At 39.4% G+C, this 23,680-nt stretch overlaps 1 protein-coding gene across 1 annotated transcript in view; it reads left to right on the top strand.

The window, feature by feature from the left end:
* LOC139743890 (receptor-type tyrosine-protein phosphatase F-like) overlaps positions 1-23,680 on the top strand; it is a 95,038-nt gene that overhangs the window by 21,065 nt on the left and 50,293 nt on the right. The window contains exons 6-9 of the mRNA XM_071654358.1: positions 6,778-6,915; positions 10,846-11,217; positions 14,488-14,754; positions 15,591-15,722. Of these exons, the coding sequence (XP_071510459.1) occupies positions 6,778-6,915; positions 10,846-11,217; positions 14,488-14,754; positions 15,591-15,722 (909 nt within the window). The remainder of the gene's footprint in view (positions 1-6,777; positions 6,916-10,845; positions 11,218-14,487; positions 14,755-15,590; positions 15,723-23,680) is intronic.

Raw genomic sequence — 23,680 nt, 5'->3', positions numbered from 1 at the left:
TTATAGGAAGTCAAGGTTATGATCATCAAATATTCCTATAATTCGTTTTCTGTCCCCTTGAGAAATACGTCTGTATCTAACTTGTGCCGTCATGACTGTAAGAAGATGAAGTTAAACTAGAGTATTGGTACATGTAGGCCTAAAATGGCATGTATGAAAGAAAAGGGGCGTTACAGAACAGCAAAGTTATATAATATGGTAAAAAGTACGATACTTTTACTGCTTAACAGTGTGTGGATGAAACAATAAGTCACATAGAAATACGCTTTTAAATGTTATCACCTTTTCAAAAAAAAAAAGAAATGACATGACGTTAATTTGAATGAACATGTTTGGAATTTGACTGCCCATACGCGAAATTGAATGACTGAAATATCCCTTTCGCCAGTGCTGGCGAATTTGAATGACTGAAGAGCACGTGCCAATTTGAATGCCCGTTTTACGAATTCGAAAGGCACATGTGCAAATCTCATTGATTGGAATGCTAAATTGAACGAACAACTTGCAATTTTGAATGACCGAATGTGCAGTGATGAGGATTTTCGCTAAATTGAATGAACCTTTCATCAAATGGACTGACAAAAGGGCGAAATTGGCCGGTAAAACCTATACTTAAGATAATCCTTTCTTTCGTTCATTCATGCTTTTGCAATTAATAGTCAGTTTGTAGCACTCTTTTTTAGCCACGCCGTATTCAAGCAGAAATACTGAGTTGTCTCATATAACCAAACGAATACTGTAACCAATTCTTCCTTCACCCGATCACTGTACGAACCTGCCGACCCGTTCGATGCAAGATCTTACACAGATTGAGTCATGTCGAGCTGGTCTAGGAAGTCCAGTAGAAATCGAGTATTGACCGTGTAGCGATCGTGTATTGAGTTTGTGTATATCGGGATGTTCGAGTAGAGATCTGTGTGGCTGTCGAGGAGAGATTCTGGAGATGTCGAGAATGGTCGGATGCTGATCGTAAAAGATCGAATAGCGGTCGGGAAGGGATCGTGTTGAAGGACGATCGAGCATTTGGTCGGGATTGCTCTGGCAAAAATAGGTGATCGGGATTGATCTCGCTTGATCGAGTTGATCTGATCGGCAGTGGGAACGGGGTATAAGGGGGAGTTGCCCTCGAGCTAAGCGCGAGTTTAGATCGAGCTCTGCGGCTTACAACGAGTTTTGTGTTCGCTTATTCAAAGTGCATTGAACTGACCTATTGATATGGAATTACTCACATTTCACAGGGATTGCGCGAACTCATAACGGACTCGTAACGGGCTCGTAAGGGGCTCGTAACAAGCTCTTTATAACTCGATGAAAGCTCGATTTAAGTCGTACACAGGTCATCACAACTCGCCCCAAGATCGGTGTGACTCGTATCACGCTCGGATCCCTCCTACCGCTATCGTAGTAAAGTCGATGTTGCCTCGTAGATCACTCATGCGCAGCTCATTAAAACTGGCAAATTTTACGCGAGTTCACGCGAGTTCACGTGAGTTCAAGCTCGCGCAGCTCGGCACAGCACGGGACTCCAACTCGGCTAAGTGGGAACCTTGCTAGTGACTAGCTGTCTTAATTCGCATTAAGAGCTCTTACCGAGTCATTTCGAGTGCTGCTAAAACTCGACTCGCATTCTCTCTCTGTAATCGCTACTTCACTTCTATTTTTTTGGTTTTCACTCGGCACACACTTCGTTGTCCTTCATAGTTCTTATAGGCATTTTTTTTAAAGGAGTTTGATGTACCACGAGTTTGTTACAGAGAAGCGGTATGCGTGACGTAAGTGTTTCCTTTCTTTAGAGGAACATCAAATACGAAATACTCTACATTATATCAAATATCAAATAGTCTGGAAAGGAGAAGATGTAAAACTGTTCGTCTTCTTTTTAGTTAGGGCATTTTAGAAAATTTCTGGAACATCTGTGAAAAAAATTGCTTACCAATAGCTTTCTTCACCAGTGTGTTCATAAAGGTGTCTACTAACACCTCTCAATTAGTTCCAACCCAAATCCTTGTGGAAAATTCTGGGGAGCCAATCAAAGTTGGGCATCCGGAGGGGGGGGGGGCGGGGCAAAAATTGAAAAATATATATTTTTCCCAATATAGGCGTGTGAGATGTCTAACTAGGGGTTTCTGGGGGTGCTGAATCGATTCCAACCATTAATTTTGAGTAAAAACTACTATTTGACAGTAAAATAGACCACGCCTCCTTTTTGCCCCGGCCGAAATACGTAAATATTCATATCTCATTGGGTTGATATAGTGGGTTTTTAGGGTGCACTGAAAACATTTATGTGCGATGGGAAGCAGTCGTTCCCATTTCTCTTACGTCCATTACACTAAATATACCAACATCCGTGTGGAAAAAAAAAAACTGGGGGGGGGGGACGGATAAACCATAGGCAACAAGGGGGGGGGGGGTCGAACAATGGGAATTTTTTCAGTATTAACATCTGAGATGCCTAATTAGCGGTTTCTGGGGGTGCTGAATGGATTCTGAACATTAGTTTTGAGTAAAACTACTACCTGACCATTAAAATAGGCCACGCTTACTTCTTGCATCCGCCGAATCATGTATTATTGGTATTTTGTGCGTATCTCAGCGAGTTTAAAATTATAATGAGTTCCTTAGAATGCTGAATTGAGGTCTATCATTGAATTTGAGCTATACCCACTCTACAAACAGTTTGCAAAACACTGCAACATAAGTGTGGAATTGGAAGTAGTCGTTCCCACTTCTCTTACTTCCATTATGCCCCATTATAATCCAACAGAAATGTATCTCAATATTAAAACCTTGGTACTTTACCCTACTCCCCGACATCTCCCTCACTGCTCTCATCAGCTGTTTGGTTGATATTCTGGCAAGAGTTACCACGACATTTGACGTAAGCAGAAAAATACTTGACTCCTTGCTTTTTACAACAGCACCTAAGTGTGCTACAGTCCCGTCACAGTTGCAGCTGACAAACTTCAGAAGATAGTCCTTTGCGATGGGGTCTGTTGAAGGGACCGGTGCGTAACCTTGGTCACTGAGCTTCCATCCGTACTCCAAGATCTCCAATGATGGAGTTTGCAACATTAGCCAATCTCTGGTTTGGAGATAAGCTCGTAGAGAATGCTGCGTTGCAGCTTCTGTTGTCAGGGGCAGTTTCTCAAGTTAGATGCCCCCAGCAGCAGCCCGCGTGCTGAAGATGTCAAATGTCAAGTTTCCCATTGCAAGTCTTTGGGTGGTTTTCCATGGAACATGAGATTTGAACTAATTCACAGCCAACTTTAATGATATCATCTTTCTTGGCTCGGATGTCCAGAAACACATCCATGGCCCTTTCCGCCTTGTCAGTCTCGCAGAGCTTGTTTATCAAAGTTGATTTGCTGAACCCAGAAATCGCCGACCGTCTGTATCGCAGCCAGAGAAGCTGTGCAAGAAGATCAAATACTCTTGTAACTCTCTTGGAGGGCCTCCCTGATCTTTGCGCTATCATAATATGTTTCTTTGGCTGTTATGAGGAAGATGGGGTGGTCTGCAGCATGATGAACCAGCAAAAACCATGATGTCGGTGTCCTCAACCCTCACCTCAACAGGAGAATCTTTTGCCTCATCTAGAGCTGCCCGGACTATTGCAGTGTCTGCATCATCGTGGCATTGCTGTACACTGATCCCATTTCTACTGAATGTCTCAGCAAGCAGCAGAATGAGCTGGGCCTTGTTGCTCTAAACTGTTGTCGAGGAACTTTTCTCTTGGAACGAGGCTTTTGATGTCTGGGCGAATCAGAATGTCGCAGCATGCATTCTTTGTTTGTCTCAGGTGACGATGGTCCTTAGTGGAGCTGCCGTATACATTAAAGACCACAGTGATTTGGAGAAACTGGCTCCCCATGGACTCCACAAACTTTAGGTAGCTCTCGACAAATGCCCTTCCAGGTGAGGTTATCCTCCTACTTGAAGTTATGCATGCGGAGCCATCCACCATCAATCACCAGACTCGTGCAGGGGGTTTGTTTAACGGGTTCCACAAATGCCTTCAGAAATCTTGCTAGGGCAGCCTTGTCTGGCTTTCGCAACTTCTGGTCTTTGTCAAATAGAGACATTGGTGTTGGCGTCAACTCAAATCACAGAGTTTCTTTCGTCTTGACTTCACGCTCACTGATGATGATTAGACTGTTGAAAAGCTTGAGTGAGTCAATAACCAGCTTCTTTCAATTGACTTTGGGTCCACTTCTGAGGCTCTCTAATGACTTCACCTTGTGCTAAGTTTCCATTGAATCAAGAACCGTTCGTCCATTCATCTTGGCCTGCATGGCTCTGCCAACCTCCTCTGCCTGATCAGCGTTGACTGGGTCCTCTGGAGTGCTGCTGAAGTGCTACCAAGATGAATGGACGAACGGTTCTGGATTTGAGTTGACGCCAACACCAATGTCTCTATTTAACAAAGACTAGAAGTTGCGAAAGCCAGACAAGGCTGCACTAGCAAGATTTCTGAAGGCATTTGTGGAACCCATTGAATAAACCCCCTGCACAAGTCTGGTGATTGATGGGGGTGGCTCTTGCACAACGTCAAGTGGGAGGCTAACCTCACCTGGAAGGGCATTGCCAAGAGCTACCTCCAGTTTGTGAAGTCCATGGGGAGCCAGTTTCTCCAAATCACTGTGGTCTTTGATGGATACGGCAGCTCCACTGAGGACCATGATCACCTGAGACGAACAAAGAATGCATGCTGCGACATTTTGATTCGCCCAGACATCAAAAGCCTCGTTCCAAGAGAAAAGTTCCACGACAACAAGAGCAACAAGGCCCAGCTCACTCTGCTGCTTGCTGAGACATTTAGTAGAAATGGGATCAGTGTACAGCAATGTCACAATGATGCAGACACTGCTATGGATCGGGCAGCTCTAGATGAGGCAAAATATCCTCCTGTTGAGGTGAGGGTTGAAGACACCGACATCATGGTTTTGCTGATTCATCATGCTGCAAACCACCCCATCTTCCTCACAACAGCCAAAGAAACATCTTATGATATCGCAAAGATCAGGGAGGCCCTCCCAGAGAGAGACCAAAAGTATTTGATCTTCTTGCACAGCTACTCTGGCTGCGATACAGTGTCAGCGATTTCTGGGTTCAGCAAATCAACTTTGATAAACAAGCTCTGCGAGACTGACAAGGCGGAAAGGGCCGTGGATGTGTTTCTGGACATCATGTTCCATGGAAAACCACCCAAAGACTTAGGAGACTTGACATTTGACATCTTCAGCAAGTGGGCTGCTCCTGGAAGCATCAAACCTGACAAACTGCCCCTGAAAACAGAAGCTGCAACGCAGCAATCTCTACGAGCTTATCTCCAAACCAGAGATTGGCCAATGTTGCAAACACCATCATTGGATGTGTTGGAGTACGGATGGAAGCTCGGTGACCAAGATTACGCACCGGTCCCTTCAACAGACCCCATCGCAAAGGACTATCTTCTGAAATTTGTCAGCTGCAACTGTGACGGGACTGCAGCACACTTAGGTGCTGTTGTATAAAGCAAGGAGTCAAGTATTTTTCTGCTTGCGACACATGTCATGGTAACTCTTGCCAGAATATCAACCAAACAGCTGATGAGAGCAGTGAGGGAGATGTCGGGGAGTAGAGTGAAAAGTAGCATGGTTTTATTATTGAGATACATTTCTGTTGGATTATAATCGGGCATAATGGAAGTAAGAGAAGTGGGAACGACTACTTCCAATTGCACACTTATGTTGCAGTGTTTTGCACGTTGTTTTTAGAGTGGGTATAGCTCAAATTCAATGATAGACCTCAATTCAGCATTCTAAAGAACTCACTATAATTACAAAACTCATTGAGATACGTAAAAAATACCAATCATACATTATTCGGCGGGTGCAAGAAGTAGGCATTTTAATGGTCAGGTAGTAGTTTTTACTCAAAACTAATGTTTCGAATCCATTCAGCACCTCCAGAAACCCCTAATTAGACATCTCACTTACTAACAATGGGAAAAAAAATATTTTCCCATTGTTTGACCCCCCCCCCCCCCCCTTTGTTGCCTACGGTTAACTGTCCCCCCCCCCCCCCCCCCCCAGTTTTTTTTTCCACACGGATGTTGGTTCGAACTCATTGAGAATCAAACATTTAATAAGTATTTACAGCAGAAATAGGATTATATTTGGTGTAATGGATATAAGAGAAATGGGAACGACTACTTCCCATCGCACATAAAAGTTTTCAGTGCACCCTAAAAACGCACTATATCAACCCAATGAGTTATGTATAAAAATACCAATATTTACGTATTTCGGCGGGGGCAAAAAGGAGGCGTGGCCTATTTTACTGTCAAATAGTAGTTTTTACTCAAAATTAATGGCTGGGATCGCTTCAGCACCCCAAGAAACCCCTAGTTAGACATCTCACACGCCAATATAGGGGGAAAATATTTTTCCATTTTTGCCCCGCCCCCCTCCGGATGCCCAACTTTGATTGGCTCCCCAGAATTTTCCACAAGGATTTGGGTTGGAACTAATTGAGAGGTGTAAGTAGACACCTTTATGAACACACTGGTGAAGAAAGCTATTGGTAAGCAATTTTTTCACAGATGGTCCAGAGATTTTCTAAAATGCCCTAACTATTTGAAGGCCTAACAGAGAAGAAACTTTCTGGACCCAGACATTTTCCCGAACGCGGATACGACTTTGTTGCGTCTGTGTGTAATTGTAATTGGCAAAATAACTTGAGGGGATAATGTAACATATGATTGCAAAACGACTTTTCTCTCTTTTTTTTAAGTATGTGCTGCCGGTACGTATGGAGCGGACTGCACCCAGACGTGTCACTGTGCGTCTTCCAACCAATGTGACCCAGTGACTGGTTCCTGTGACGGTCAAGGAGGCTGTGAGACAGGCTGGCACGGCCCCCAATGTCAAGGTACGAAGTAAATTGCGTTATTGTATGCTAAACATTGGTATAAGGGAAAAATGCAATGAACTCAATTCCAGTAAAATGTTATGCGTTTATGACAAACCGAATAATTTTTCTTTTTGAAAATGGAGGAGGCTGCTAAAAGGTCACGTTCATATTTGGCAGACTAATCATACGCAATCCTTCATATTTTTTTTTTTGAAAATGGAGGAGGCTGCTAAAAGGTCACGTTCATATTTGGCAGACTCCTCATACGCAATCCTTATTTGCGTGACGATACGAAACATGATATGAATGTATAACACCTACAGTGCATGGACCCATACAGTGTTCATTATCTATACAGATAATGATGTTTGTAACGAATGTGTTTATGTGCCTGATTATAATCTAATCAATGTTAACATTGTTGATTACAACTCATATGGCATTATTATTTTTTTCTCTTTTTTTCTTTACAATGGGTCAAATATTTTGTACAATGTAGTCTCCACTAAAATAAATATGAGTTCTGCATTTGAGAATTGTTCCAGGAAAACGGGGATAGTTCATATAGATATTAATTTATGAAATATTAAATTCCTTCAAATAATGAAACATAATTGGAACGATAACTTAAACAGCTTTCTTGAGGTTTTCTTCAAAGTTCCTTTGTATGAGATAATACACATCACATGCGCACAAATTTCAAAGCCATCAACGGATAAGATGTTTGTGTGCTCATGCGCTGGCCGTAGTAGTCAGTGTATGTAGCTCTCCCAAGGTCCTCTCGACCGAGTCACATTCAGTCATCAATTCGAAAAGAAAGGGACTATTGGCAGAACCAAACGTTGTTCGAAGCCTGTTTTCAATATTTCAAATTAATTGGTAAGTCTTCAAATCGAAGAAATTTTTGGATTTTAAGTTGACATTTACCCGCGATACTAATTCTGTCATGATCCTGAATGCTACAATGCGAAGCCCCATTACGCTATGCGTATGGGGCTGCTGGTCGCAGTTAGCTATGCGTACAATGGGCTGCACGCTGCTAGTCGCAGTCAATGGTTTCGTACAATATTTATCGACGCTGTACGGCGACGGCTCTGGTACGAAACCATTATTGCATGATTACTATGACATGAGAGCACTTTGGGGCGAGTAATTCTCACAGACAACGTCCTTTAATGTGAAACACAAACCAAGACAAGGAAATTCAGGGAAACTTTTCAGGTACCAAAACTTTTTGTTATCTTTAATGACAGAGACCGCACTTCAAAATCTTCCGAAATGGACTTATCGGGGTTTTTTTTTTTTTTTTTGGTATTTTTTTGGCTAACAAACTCTTCATGATTTGGTATATAATATTAAAGCAATGAATTTTGCTTGGAATTATAAAACATAATCACAGTGGTTTTGATACTGATGTGCTTTTAATGTGTACAGGTTTCTCTTGTTCTTTCTTCCTTGTTTGTTTGTTTTAAAATATAAATGTACATAAAAGAACTCCCGGAATAAAATCTTGCTAATTTACTGCGTGAAACCATACTCCTTATCTCAAGCAAGTTCCTCTCAATGGCATCTTCAGAGGACACTCTAATTTTGAACCCTTTAGTTTGATCTTTAACATCTTGAAAAGATGCATTTTAGCTTGAAAATGTTTGCGGAAAAATGAAAATCACTTAAAAAAAATTAGACCAGCTAGCATACATAAGGTGCTCTGAATAGGATCATGCGAAATTCGTTGAATTCGCCTTACTCCATCTGAAAATTGCCCAAATCTCATAGGCAACTCTATCTGATCTGAAACTCCACACTCGATGTGCTCGAACTGCACTCATGGAAACTCGCATAGAACTCGTATGATATACTTGAAAGGGGTAAGTGTAGTTTTGGTTGGAAGGGGGTTTCATATTTTTGACTTTCTTGAAAGATAAGGTGGAACCGCTTACATGAGATTCGAAAAAGAATGCAGTTCTAGGAGAAAATCTTGATGGTCTCGATTTTGAAAGAGTTGAGATATCATAAACCAACAAATAGTCGCACCTCTTGATTTTTCATGAGTACCCAAACAGATAAAACGGGTCGACCTAGTCAATCTAAAGTTTTTCACATGTCAAAAAGAGCTTATCTTCTACATTACTAGTAAATTTGGGATCATTAAGTGAATGGAAAAGTGTGTTTCAGCAGTTTTTCTTCAACCCTTTTTTCTGTAAAGTGTGATATCAGGTATGTCTATAGCGCCCCTTTTAATTTCTTGAAAATCCATTGAACACTCTTCATTTACATCTTTCATAACTTTAGGGTTAATAGGATAAAGGATAATGCGACTGCTTTGAACGTTGGCATATATTATGGGCAGAATATATTAATGTGGCATTCTCGATGTCAGTCTAATCTGATAATTATTTCATTGTTGTTGTTCCAGTGTTTAACAGGCTGTTTTTGTCCCATTCATCACACAACTAGCAAGGTTTGGTAAAGACTTTGAATAGATTTTTGTTCTTCGGAGGCTCCTTTCTAAGTTTACACTTTTCAAGATTGTGTGCTTTCTTAACAATATTTAGATAATTTAGGAGAGTCCACTTGAATTGAATGATACATCATTTTAAAGCTTAGAGACTGCTCTTTTAGAATTTGCCCTAACTTAAAATTCATGTCTTGTGACGTTGCGTTGGTTTTGTGATACAGGGTCACATATGATCCTACTAAAAAAGGTAACCACACTTTGGTATATCAGTCATTTAAAGCCAATTTTCACCAAATAACATGTTCAGAATTAAACAGCCTTTAAACAGAAATATTCGGAGTTTTTCAGAATAGCAGACTAGTTTACGTTCGGTTAGTGGGTAATTTGATGAAAATTATTTTTGATGTGCCTGAGATATCCCAAACAAAATGGTCCATATAGAAGGTGGGCCCTAACATGCGATCAAGATCAATTTGATTTTATATATCTCATCTATCTTAAAACCAGTTTCCATCAAATAAACTTTGATCTTTTATAATTACATTCTTCTTCTCGGTGGAAACCTTGGTTTTCCCACTTTAATAGCCGAGTGAAGTCGACGAAATACCGATTACTCAGTATTTTAGTAATAACATTGGCATACATACTCAGATTGGACGTCGACAACAACTTGGGGAAAACTACCCGCTGCTGCATTTATGTTTGAACTTATCCGAGTTGAAATATCGAGTGATGACGAGCTAGGGCGAGCTTTAACTTGCGTTAATTCGCACACGTTATCTTTTACTCAATTAGCCGAGTTGTAGTGGCGAGTTATCGTGAGTTATGGCGAGTTGCCTTAAACGGGCCCTGAAATCTCAGTACATGCTGATCTGTGTTGATTATGATACCCTCAACATCAATTTTGCGGTGAAAGGAGTATCTAGAAACATTCCATATATATATATATATATATATATATATATATATATACATATTTAATGTGCGTTTATTCTATTTCTCATCTGATTTAATACTCTGGAACTCCCACCAAAAAAAAAGATCCTTCCGAACCAATTATTTCTCAGATGATCTCATCTGTCAATCATTGCTAAAGGATGGTAAACTGTTTAACAAAAGACACTGGAATGCACCTTCCCCTCCACTCAGCATGTTTCTGTGATATTGATGCAATAATGTTGATGTGAGTAACAAAAGACATGGCGAGGGAAGTCCGCGATGTTTGTACATGTTCAAAAATTCATGAGAGATCAGAACCATTACTGTTTTTTTTTTTTTTTGACGGAAGCTCGGTAGTCACAATGGATATGACGCCTGTCTAGTAATCAGGAGGTCGTTGGTTCGAGTTTTGCCTATGTAGGAATGCCTATGATTTTGCATTACTACTATTAAAACACCGAATAATCGGTGTTTATTTACGTCAATGTGGGGTAACATATCATTCATTTACAAGATGCATTCTCTTTTTTCTTTTTTTCATTCCCACGCAGTGCACATTGTTGATGTGACGGCGTTCAATCATAATGCCGGAGTTTATAATGGCGTCAATAATATCATTGGCCCATATATGATGGAAGACCTAGGTGAGCCGTCCATCGAGCATTACATCGGACGAGAGGTGGACACCGGACCGGGGGAAACTGGTCATGGGGTGACTGTGGCAGGGACATCAAAGTGGCAGGATTCAGGCTTACCAAGCAACACTCTCGTGATGACATTTCCGATAAGAAATAAGTTTAAGAGCTTGCGCGCGACTTTCTTCGCGCAAAGTGGAGGAGATGCTAGAGCTGGGGCATTCAGGACAGCTGTAAGCTACAAGGGAAGGACAGAAAAGGTTGTCATGATTAACGAACATCGAGGTGGTAAGAGTTGATTTCTTTTCCCTTCGTTACATAAACAAAACGCTTGCTTGCGTTGAGTTAGAATGCTCGTGGAAACAAAATAAAAATAGTATATATCCTTCTGCGGTAGGCTTCAGTTTGTTGGAATACTGCGCGTATAAAAAAAAAATGGGGTGATCCAACTTTGGAGGGCTACCATTTCATAATTATCAGCTATGGAGAGCGCAATAATATAATGAGAAAAGGAGAACTCTTCTTACTTCCACTGGTGCCGAATTATGTTGACTTGTAGTGTCATGCATGACTGAGCCCATGACCTTTAAATGCAACAATGACAATTGCATTTTTCCAAGTTTGAGTGTCACATGTAGGAAAAATAAATGTCTCACTGAGTGGATGACATCTGTCAATAAAAGTGTTCAAATTGACAGGCCAGCCTGCACGACTGCAGGTTTGTGTTACTGTGTCTTTTAAAGAGACAGGTTAAAGGTTAAGGTAAGGATTTAGCTTCAAGTTCAAGTTCAAGTTCAAGTTCATATTTATTCGTTTTTACCACAATGTATAACACAAACATAAATCTCACTTTCTTAAGTGACAAAATCAATGCATACAATTGTACAGAGAAAACAACAATAATAGCAAAAAAAAAAATAACAGTAGCGATACATTGCAATAGTTGCTAAGATAACGAAAGTGAAATAGTTTTCAATATATGCACTGTGTGAAAAAAAACGGAGGGACCCACTAAAAAGACAGAGCTTGTAGAGTGTGGGCCCCTCTTTTATTAGCTTTTAACGTTTTGCAAGATATTCAGAAACCACTCTATGAGATGTCAAAAAGCATGCAATTTTAAGGGGTATCAAAAGTTTATTTGATGAAAATCGGTTTTGAAATGGGTGAGATATCCAAAAACAAATGTGAAACAAAGAGATCCTAATAAAAGACGTGACCTGTCGCCTTTTATTATTATCACTTTTTTTGGATATCTCAGCCATTTGAAGACCAATTTTCATCAAATAACCGTTGAATCCTTCTTTAATTACATACTCTTTCATATTTCATAAGAGGTTTCTCATTATCCCACTTAGGAATGTTATAAACCTGAATCCCCGCCCCAACCAGTACTGTACAGCACCTTTAACCTTTAATGTTCTATAACCTTCAACGTGGCCATGTTGTCGTTAGCTTGGTCAGTCCCACAAAGGCTATCCCATTATCCATTTTCTCTCTTCACATTCAAGACATGGCTTGTCGCTGCAAGCTATGTGTTGAATATGAACAGAGGAAAATGGACTGTGCGGAATGTCCGTTGTAGTAGTGACCAAGATCTATCGGACAGGTGGCCATGCTAAAGGTTATGGATCATAACATGCTAAAAGAAACCCTAAAGCGTGCTCAGCACAAACCCTAAACACAAACATTGGTGTATCACTAACCTGTGCAACGTTCATTAAAGACGAATTTGACATGCCAGCCCAAATGACACTTAGTTATAAGATGGCACACAAAAAATCAACCTCCCACCACCAGAGGCTAAAACCGCAATATTTTACCATGCTTTTTCAGTCTTACATACAGTTCGCATTAAACTTGTTTGAAACACTATACATAATTATTAATGGTAAATATTATAAGACTGGCAAAAGTTCATCCAAAATCAATCACATAAAGCATGGTTGTACACTATTTCCATTCACATCAAATTAAGAGAGCAACGACTAGAGACGACATTCTGTAATTAAAAAAGCTACTTATTGATTATGTGTATGATATACATAAACTGTTAATTTCTATTCAATCCAAAAGACATAAAAAACGAAAGTTGGTGAAAGATTATCGGTTTCTCCATTAAAATTAAGTCACGTCGAAGTAAGACAACAATACATCAAGTTACTTAAAGAAATCTGAACAAAGCTCAAACAGTTTATTTTTTCCACCACTGATCTAGTTCTTCCATATTTACGATATCAACTCAGACATTCATGCTAGCTAACTCTCCCAATAAAACAAAAGTTTTTTGCTACGTCATCAACCTCCAGGTGCGCGACGCGCGCTCGCCCTATACGAAACTAGAACAAATGTCAATGTATTGATAAATAAATTAAATATCATATAGATTTATTTGTAACTTGTAAATTACGTAATTGGTGTTGTACTCCCATACCCCTCGAGGGTCGTTAAGTTGATAAACTTCAACTTCAACTTCAACTTCAAAAGCACGCATTTTTAAAGCGCGCGCATTCAAACCTCAAATACGAGCAGCCAATTGAACACTCAGTTCATCGACCCTACCTTCCAAGATATCGCACCCCTTGATTTTCATAAATGAGGACTTACAAATGTGAAAAGGGTCAACCACGTCAATTTCTATTTTTTTCCGTATTTTCTGAAAAAAAAAGCTTTTCCTTTCACAATCTTTATAAGTTTGGGATCAAAAAATTAACTGGAAAATGAGGTTTCAACAGTTTTTCAAAAACTTTTTTTTTTTGTGTGTGTGTGTAGAGAAAAGTCTGATCAATTATGTCTTCGATGCCCCCTTTCATTTCTTGAAAATCCTTTGCACACTATTTACTTTAAACTCTTGAAAAAACTTTTGAACTCTTGAAAAACTCTTGAAAAACTTTTGAAAGGATTATGCTACTGCTTTGAAAGTTGGCACTAATCATGGACGGAATGTGTTCATAAAGCATGCTGAATTCCAGCTCATATAGTGATAATCCTTTTATTGTAGTTGCACAGGTGGTTTATATGTTTGTTTGTTTTTTGTCCCAGTGTGGGTACAACACAAACCATCTATTATGAACGTGGGAAAACGGCAAGTTACGGCGATTTACCTGTGAACGGGAATTGTTCAAAATAGTGATGCCTTTGTCCAAATTTCAATGATTTGAAATGTTTTGAAATTCCAAACTTTTTTTCTATCTTCATGAATCGCGTTTCTCCGATGGTGTTTTGACCTAGCCCATTGCGTTTCAAAGCATAGGTCCCAATCTCTGATATGTTTGGCCCGATATAATTCTCATAACCGATTTCCTTAAACTTGAATTTCTGGCTTTCTTATTGCATCGCTTGAGCCATCCTTTGCAGTTTTTTTTTTTTTTTTAGATTATTTTTTAAGTATGTTTTTAATGCTTGTGCTAATAATGGCAAGACAGAAAAAAACAACAACAGAGAGATTGCAGAGCAGTCCACAAAACAGGACTGTTAACTGCTCAAAACTATCGAAATGTTGTAATGTAGGAAAATAATATGACATGACAACTTTCTCATGTGTTTACAAATTTGTTCCAGATTCTCTTTCTGAGGTTTGGGCAGATAAATTGTCATACACAGTTGGAGCGGGTGAAACTATCAGTCTCACTGTCCAAGTGAAAAGCGGAGTGGATCAGACAACGCTCCAATGGCGGCGTAACGGAGGCGATGTCATAAATGAGTGGCAAGGGTCAACGTCTCTGACACTAACCGACGTCAGGAAGTCAGATGAAGGCATTTATGAATGCTACGTTGACGGCAACAGAGAAAATGGACAGCATGCCATAATGCGGCTTTTTATTACCGGTAAGCCTATACGTTGTAGAATAATTTACTTACACTTTCTGCCAATGTAATCACTAACGATTCTTAACAAATGTGTGGTTAGGCCTACATGACGCAGTGAAGAAGTGAACTTATACATCCAAAGACCATCTTCCTTTGATAGTGGATCATAACGAATGACCCTGATAATTGACACAAAGAGGCAAACGATGAGAGGAGCGTACAATACAATAAGGGCAACTAAGAAGCCGAAACGTTTGTTAACTTTCTTAAGCAACTTTCAATTTCATATTTTTTTTTCTACACCAGAAAAGACCAAAACAATAAACATTACCTATTAAATTTGAAAGAGTTTATGATCTTAAGGAGCAAAAACCATATCATAAATCGACGGTTACTTCATGAGAGAAATAAAATCAGTAATAATGATGATTTCCCTCAAGTTCTACGTCTGTAGAAAATTAGTAACGCAGTTAAATGTGAATGAATTCTTCTGGGCAAGTAGGTTTATGATGCTTGTCTAGTTTTCATAGTCATGTATTCAATGCATTCTTTTTCTTCTATGATTATAGGTTAGCATAATCATTGGCTATGAAGTATCCGTATGTAAACATTTTCGTATGTTGACGTTGGTATGGAAGTGTCAGTTGATTTTTTTTTTTCATGTCCCAACTAAACTGTCGTTGGAGGCGACTTTCGTGTTACCATTATTAATGACAAACACCACTCATGTTTTACCATACAAAGAGGCTTTTCATTTAATTTGCACCCGTTTCTGCTCATAACGAGCTATAGTTTAAAAAAAATAAATGACATATCCTATATCACAATGACCAGACTATTTTTCTATGACACAGATTGTCCGTCTAAGAAGTATGGGCTAGATTGTTTGAATGACTGTCCAGACTGTTACGCCGGGGGCGTTTGTCACCATGTTACGGGAGAATGCGTTTGTCGACCTGGTTTTAAAGGCAGCAATTGTGAAACAGGTATATATAAATCATCATCACGTCATTATTTCTCATGTGTCATATGTGATAGTAATTTTACCTACATTCTCCAGAGCGTGTGTTCGGTAAGTAAACTCTGCTGCATTAACGGAGTTATTAAAAGGTATTAACATTTCTGTTCACTTTGGTCAACCTAAATGGATGTGTTTGTAGTACTGTGTCAACGCACATAATGAGGGTGTAGTAAGGCACAAAGTGCATCATAAGATTATAAGGGCAATTAAAAAAAAAGAATTGTATAGCACACTGAATTCCTAGATTACAGTCATTTTCGTGACTTCAGCTCTACCGGAGACAGATGAATATAAAGCACTTAACAAACATAAGTTTTAACCCTAAAAAGACTGGGCTATTTTGGATGTTTTGAGGACAGGGGGAGGGGGAGGGGCATGATGCCCCCTCCCGATAAGATCTCGGTCATTGAATAGTCGATTGTCGCCAAATTCGGCATGCATCTAGTTTATGATGTACCCTATACAAGAATGCATTGACCGTTGACCTTTTGGAACTTCACCCATGTTCAAACTTAACCGGTATCTTTAGGTTATTTACCTGCGGTGTGAGTTTAGTGATCATAGCTCAGATCTGTGAAAAAAAAATAATTGAGAGACAACCACAATACTGTGTTTATGTGATTGCTTATCAGCAATCAGGGCAAGCTTATTGACTTGTTTACCATTGGACTTCACCGATATTCAAACTTGACCAGCAATGTCAGGTCATGTACCTTTAAAGGGACAGTGCAGTATTGGTGGAGATGAGAAATAGGCTTTTAACTTTTTGCGAGATACCAAGAAAGCACTTATGAAATAGTACAGAGCATACCATTTTCAGAGGGATTCACAGTTTATTTGATGAAAATCGGGTTTGGAGTGTCTGAAACATCCAAAAACAAAGTAAAACAAAGCGATCGTAATAAAGTGTGGGTCCCACACTTATTAGAATCACTCTGTTTTGGATATCTCAGCCATTTCAAAACCAATTTTCATCAAATAAACGTTGAATTCCTCATAGAATTACATGCTCTTTCATATTTCATAGGATGTTTCTCATTATCTTACCAAAAAATGTTAGAAATCAGAAATTAGGTCTCAACCAAAACTATACGATCTCTTTAATGTGAGTTTGGTGGTCAGAGCTCAAAGCTGTGAAAAGTTATTTAGAGTACACTAAATTGTTGACGACGCCGACAATGATGAAGACCACTGAAAAATGACGCCTATACGAACGTCTCACTTCTGCAGCTATACGCAGGAGAGACAATGAATGGAATGCTGAAAATATCGTATTGTTTGTATCAAAACTTGCTCGTCATTGGCATTGTTATCAGTAACAACGAATTAGTGCAATTTCATTATTTTAAAATTCCAGGGTTGTGACCACTAGCATATACACAAGAAAAATAAATAAAAAATGAAGGGAATTCGCTGGAACGAACGCAATGTAGCATTGGTAACAAGACGTGCTGTTAACGATGATACCCTTGCCGGCGGGAAGAGTGTAAGACAAGTGTACGATATGTTATTACACTGCAAAAGAGACGTTTGCGCCTGGATGCGCTGACGATGTATCGACTCTGCAGATACCAGTATCGAATTCACTATACGTCAGGATCAGATAAATGACAAGATTGTAAGAAACCAGTAAATCATCGTATAATATTATCAATTTTACTATAACGCGGAATGGTTTGTATGATTTCTTCTCTCTCTTTTTTTTACAGCGTGATAGGGATTCATTTTGCCGTGATATGTCAAGATATTATTGCCATGATTGGTGGATGATCTCTCGTTCAACGTTATCTTTATTATACACTTACTCTTCCAGGTGCTGTTACTGAGGGTAAAGGTTGAATCAAAGTGTCCATTGCTGCTTGCCATTAATCATTGTGGTGATTAGTAATCACGATCCAGAAGTACATACTGAGAAACCCATAAGCTACATCGCTTTACAAAGAGGCAATTCAAAATAAATAAAAGCGTCCAGGTTACTGACTTGCAAACGAATGTTTCCTCACGTAAAGAGTCGACGAATACTGATCAAACTAAACACCAGTTTCCTGTGGTTGCTATTAACTCTTTATTTGCCATGGTGGATATCCCCTGTGTGCCACGTTATTCTGAGACACGAAGGTATAGTCATGCTTTGAGAAAGAATTCTGTTTTTCCAATCTATATAACTTCTACAAATTTCTGTTAAGCTGGACATAATAGTGAGCAAAGAAAAATGCCAAGCTTTGCTTTGATATAAATTGTAAAACTCTATTTCTATTCATTTTTGTCATGACCAGTTGCTACATTACTGTAAAGGTATGACGTTTGCACATGAAACCGTGAAAGAAACTTAGAATTTACACGCAAATTTAGTTGGGAACACCGCGTGATAGTCAATCACCACATAGAATGCAAACTGTATGTAAAAGGGACAAAAAAGAATTAAATATACATTGCACTCATAATTTGATTCGTGAGGAAACTTTTCAAAATAACGACTTTGATATATAGCTGCTCTAGCAAATAGTACGATTTTCTGGCTTTAAACATTCGTTTATTTAAAGTTTACTCGAGGAGGTGCACACAAAAACCTAAATTTTTGGCGTTATTTTTGCTGTGAATATTGAACAGTGCGGGACTGATCAATATTATGATCCACAAAGCTATTTTGATATATCACGCATGCATGACATCAGACAACAATATATTGCATCGTCAAACTATTTTTTTTTTTACTTCCGATAATATGTGACCCTGCACCTCTAAACAAACAAAAAGTTGCCAGACATGAATTTTTAGTTAAGACCATATTCTGAAAGAGCAGACTTTAAGCTTTAAAAAGATGTACAACTCAAACCAAATTGACTCTCCTAACCTATCTAAATATTGGAAAGAAAGCACAAACCCAGGAAAAGTGTGAACTGAGAAAAGAGGCTCTGCAGTACAGTGTCTATTCAAGCGCTTAATCTTTACCAAACCGTGCTGGCTGTGCGATGAATGGGACAAAAAAGAGGAAGTAAACCACCAGAGTAACAACAATGAAGGGATTATCAGATTAAACTGAAATTAAGCATGCCTCATTAACACATTCTGTCCATAATTAATGCCAACTTTCAAAGCAGTAGCATTGTCCTTTCAAAAGTTATTAGAGTTGAAAGTGAAGAGTGTGGACAAGGTTTTTCAGAAATGAAAAAAGAATTCTAAAGGCACACCTAATCACACTATTCTACCAAAAATGTTCGAGATAAACTGCTAAAAAAACACACTTTCCTGTCCGTTTTATGATACCAAATTTTAGCATAATGTAAAAGAAGACCCGCTCTTTCAGAAAATATGAAAAAGTCAAGTTCGGTTAGGTTGACCCATTTCACTTATTTTCAGTCCTCACTCAAAATCAGTGTGTGCGACTTTATGTTCGTTTTGAGGTGCACGGTCACATATATCGATTCCTTAACAATAATATACTTCCTAACATTTTCAGTCAGACCGCAGCACGTATGCTAATGAGCCGATCCGGCAAGATTTATTTAGCACTCTCGTTGACGATCTTTGCGTTCAAAAGGTGTTTTGTCGTGCGAGATTTTGTGAGAGTTTGACAGGGCTATGGTTTTCACAGTGTAGCGACTTGTACATACATTCATCATGGCTACAAGTCACGGTAAATTGTTCTGCAGACTCTGATCTTTATTTTGGGGTCTAGGAACAGTACCCCCTGGAAAACCACCCTCCGGATAACTACCACCCGGATAATTACCCCCCAGGACAATTCCCCCCTAGGGCAACTACCCCCGGACAACTACCCTCCAAGGGCAATTACCCTCCAGGGTAATTACCCCCTAGGACAACTACCCCCCGGACAACTACCCTCCTAGGGCAATCACCCCCCAGGGCAATTCCCCCTTAGGAAAACTACCCCCTGGATAACTACCCCTCGGATAACTACCCCTGGATAACTACCCCCTCGGAAAACTACCCCCTGGATAAATACCCCCCGGAAAACTACCCCCTGGGTAACTACCCCCCGGAGAACTACCCCCTGGATAACTACCCCCCGGAGTACTACCCCCTGGATAACTACCCCCGGAGAACTACCCCCTGGGTAACTACCCCCAGGATAACTACCCCCCGGATAACTACCCCCCGGATAACTACCCCCCGGATAATCACCCCCCGAATAATTACCCTCCGGATAACTACCCCCCCCCCCGATAATTACCACCAGGATAATTATCCCCAGGTTAATTACCCCCTCCTCCGATAACTAGACCCCAGATAACTTCCACCCGATAACTACCCCCTCCGATAACTTCCCATGGATGATTACCCCGGATAAGCAAGCCTACAACTCCCCCTCCCCTATAACTATCAAGACGAAAATTACCCCCAGGACAGTGCACCACGCCAATTACCCCCTGGGTAACTACCTGCCGGGTCATTGCCCCCACCCCCCCCCCCCCCAATCTTACCATTAATAAAAAGAATATCATTACTACAGGAAACGAAGTTCTTTGTATTATTTGCCAGGAATCACGGAGATGCCATACTGATACATCATCTTATGAAAACAACATCTTAAGGATTTACGATTTGTATCGTTTGCACGTAGGACGATTTATGTACAAGCTTAATTTCTCCCTGTGTATTTTGACTCTATGTTCATTAAAAAAAAAAAACGAAGCTGTCCCTTCATATCCTAACCGGTAATTCAGTAAATGTCAATGCCTTTAACCAAAACTATTTTCGCTAAATCTGTATTTTCTTTTACTGTTCCAAAATTTCGGATTCCTCTTGATAGTATATAGTATAAAAGAAGTTTTAAGTTTGAATGCCTTTACCATTGAACTAAAGACATTTTGAAGAAATGTTACACTTCAGAATGAATTAAACTTTTTGCAATATTTTTTTAACCACAATCGTCTATCGTTTACCACAACTCCATGTAACACTTCTTTATTTTGAGGAGCTTATATCTCATGCCTCACGTGCCCTGGTTTTGACCCATCATCTTCCTCTTCCCTCTCGCTTTTCTCTGTCCACCGTGAAGGTAGTCTATTCCTGTCATTCATAACTCACCTTTCCTCTTTCTCTCATTACAAGGGATTTATCTCGTGTGTGTTCATGTGCAGTGCACTCACGTTAAAACGAAATGCTCAGGACCGGCAGTTTTTTTTTTTTTTTTCGTTTTAACGAAATTTCGTTGTATCGAACAAATATGATATGCAATGTATAACGAAAAGAAGGAAACCACGCATAAAATATTCTCTTTGCTGAATCCTCATCATACGCTGGAAAGCTATGTGAAATGGGAGAATACTTTTTTAATTTCGTTTAAATATTACATTTTAAAAAGAGCATAAAGTTGTTTGTGTTGTCACACATGTGTAGAAAATGACGGTGTAGGATTTGGTTACAGTTCGCTATTCCAAAGGTTCTTTTCTTACTAAAGTACGTTACTCCGAAGGCTCCTTATTCCGAAGTTTCGCCATTCCCGGGATTCCGATGGTTTGTTTATGTGAAGGTTCGCATTTCCGCAGAATCATTATTCCGAAAGTTCATAATTTAGATCAAAATAATATATTGTTCATTTTCCGAAGGTTCGTTGATCTGAAAATGAAATGAGGTTCGTCATTCTGAAGGTTTATAAATCAAAAAAAGAAAAAGGTTCACTAGTCAGAAAGTCCATTGTTCCGAAGGCTTTTTCATCCGAAAATGAAATAAGATTCGTTATTCCGAAGAAATTTTGTTAATGAAAAAAAAATGAGAAAGGTTAGTTATTGCGAAGATTTATTTATCTTAAGACGATTATAAGGACTGCAATTCTTAAGTTTTGTTAGTGTACTCTCCTTTTTCCACCATGGATTAACGATACTTTTTGTAATGTTCCGATTAACAAACGTTTTGAATTCCTATCATTTTCGGTCTAACGAACCGTATAAGAATAAGAATAAGGACCATAATTTATTATCGAATTAACGAACCTTTGGAATAACGCCAAAATGTGCTTGATAACAAACCCTCTTTCATTTCCGAACTAACGGACATTTAGTTATATCAGAATCTGTTTGTTTTGTATTAAATGACTTCGGAACAATGAAACAAACCTTATCTGAATTCAGATTATTGTATTACAATAACGCAGGTTCGGAAACTGTGCGTGATACACGAAGTGAACATTCAATGATGCGTTGGCTCATGCAGAGACGCTTTAAAAATGCTTGTTCCGCTACGCATTTTCGAATGCGATCCGCATTTCGTTATAACGGAGCACATTTCTTTTGTTTTTCTTTGTCAGTGGCGCTCAGAAAAGACTTCGTGATAACGAAAATTTTGTTATAACCGTCTTCGTTATAAGCGAATTTTGTACCATAGACTTTAATGGCGATAATTTTGGGACCAGAAGTTTTGCTTCGTTATAACGAAATTTCGTTATAACCGTGTTCGTTGTAACGGGAGTGCACTGTATCTTTATTTGTGTACTTCGTCTCTGTCTTAATTTGCTTTCTTTGCATTGTTTCATCAATTTTGTAACTATTTTACTGTTATACCGTTAACGCTCATTTCAGAATTGCCCTACTGCATTATTGGGCATATTAACAACTAGTATATCAAGGATGTGGGAAGAGATTGTCACCTCCTTGGTATGATCACTGCAGAGCATTACCTCCATTGACAATTACTCCTTATTAAAATTAGGCTCCAAACAATCACCCCTCTTACAATAACTCCCCCCCCCCCCAGAAAATTACGTCTCTCATTGTTATTTTCGAACAACGTTTGCTATTTGAATTGAAAAAAAAAAAACAACATTTTTTCATCTCGTCTGGTTTTGGTCGAGACCTAACTTCAGGTTTTTAACATATTTTGGGTGAGATAATTAGAAACCCCTTACGAAATATTAAGAGCATGTTATTCCAAGAAGGATTCAAGTTTTTGAGAAAAAAAAAATACTCTTGAAACGGCCGGGATAAAACAGAGCAGCTCTATAATGTAAAAAGGATTCTGTCAATTACAACTCTCCATAGATCTATTCAAAAAGAGGGTGCAGGACAAAAGACTTCGTTAACAACTAGGGGTGTTTTGTAAAAAAAAAAAAAAAAGAAGTACCGTTAAACTCGTAATATTTTACTCTTTCTAATGAGACTAACTTATATTTGAACTGGATTTCCTCTTAAAGTGTCGAGAACATTTAATTTGAAAACTAGCACAATTCTACTTCTATGTAAAACAAGCTGTAATTTTACTCTTATGACAGATTAGGGCACCGTTTGATAAAAGTTGCCAGTTATGACATCTTGTTAGTCTCTAATAATTTCAATAAAACCATGGGTTCTGCTTGATTGATAAGCTCGAGTCACTGAGTTGTTACCATGGACCTGCTTTGATCGACCTACAACGATTGGTATTTGTGTGGAACTGACAGCTTGTCAGGACTGATAACTTTCATAAAACCGTGCCCGGATCCTATCAGAAATGGCTTTATATCAAAGGGTCCCTCGCTAATGTTAAGGGAATATGAATTGCAGTGAAATCAACTCTCCTTTTCTTATGTTTATCGTCTAATGTGTTATAACGGTAGAAAATGACAAGCCAAAAGAGTGATGACAGTGTAAGAGAAAGGTGCATCTTCTGATATGGTGTTATGAACTTATGGAAAAAAATACAACGGGTGGTAACTTTCGGGGGGCGGGGAGGGAGGGTTGTCCAGTAGGTAAGTATCAGGAGGGGGGGGGGGGTTCGGGGTATGGTTATGGGGGGGGGGGGTAGTAATCCGGGTGGTAGTTATCCTGGGGGTAGTTATCCGGGGAGTAATTATCCGGGTGGTAGTTATCCTGGGGGTAGTTCTCCGGGGGGTAGTTATCCAGGGGGTAGTTCTCCGGGGGGTAGTTATCCAGGGGGTAGTTATCCGGGTGGTAGTTATCTGGGGGGTAGTTATCCGGTGGGTAG

The sequence above is a fragment of the Diadema antillarum genome, unplaced genomic scaffold, assembly GCF_040938485.1.
Source record: "Diadema antillarum isolate AM-2024a unplaced genomic scaffold, OU_Dant_1.0 seq00001119_RagTag, whole genome shotgun sequence".
Taxonomy (NCBI): Eukaryota; Metazoa; Echinodermata; class Echinoidea; order Diadematoida; family Diadematidae; genus Diadema; species Diadema antillarum.
Note: the sequence above shows the minus strand (reverse complement) of the source record. Positions and strands in the feature narration are given on the sequence as shown.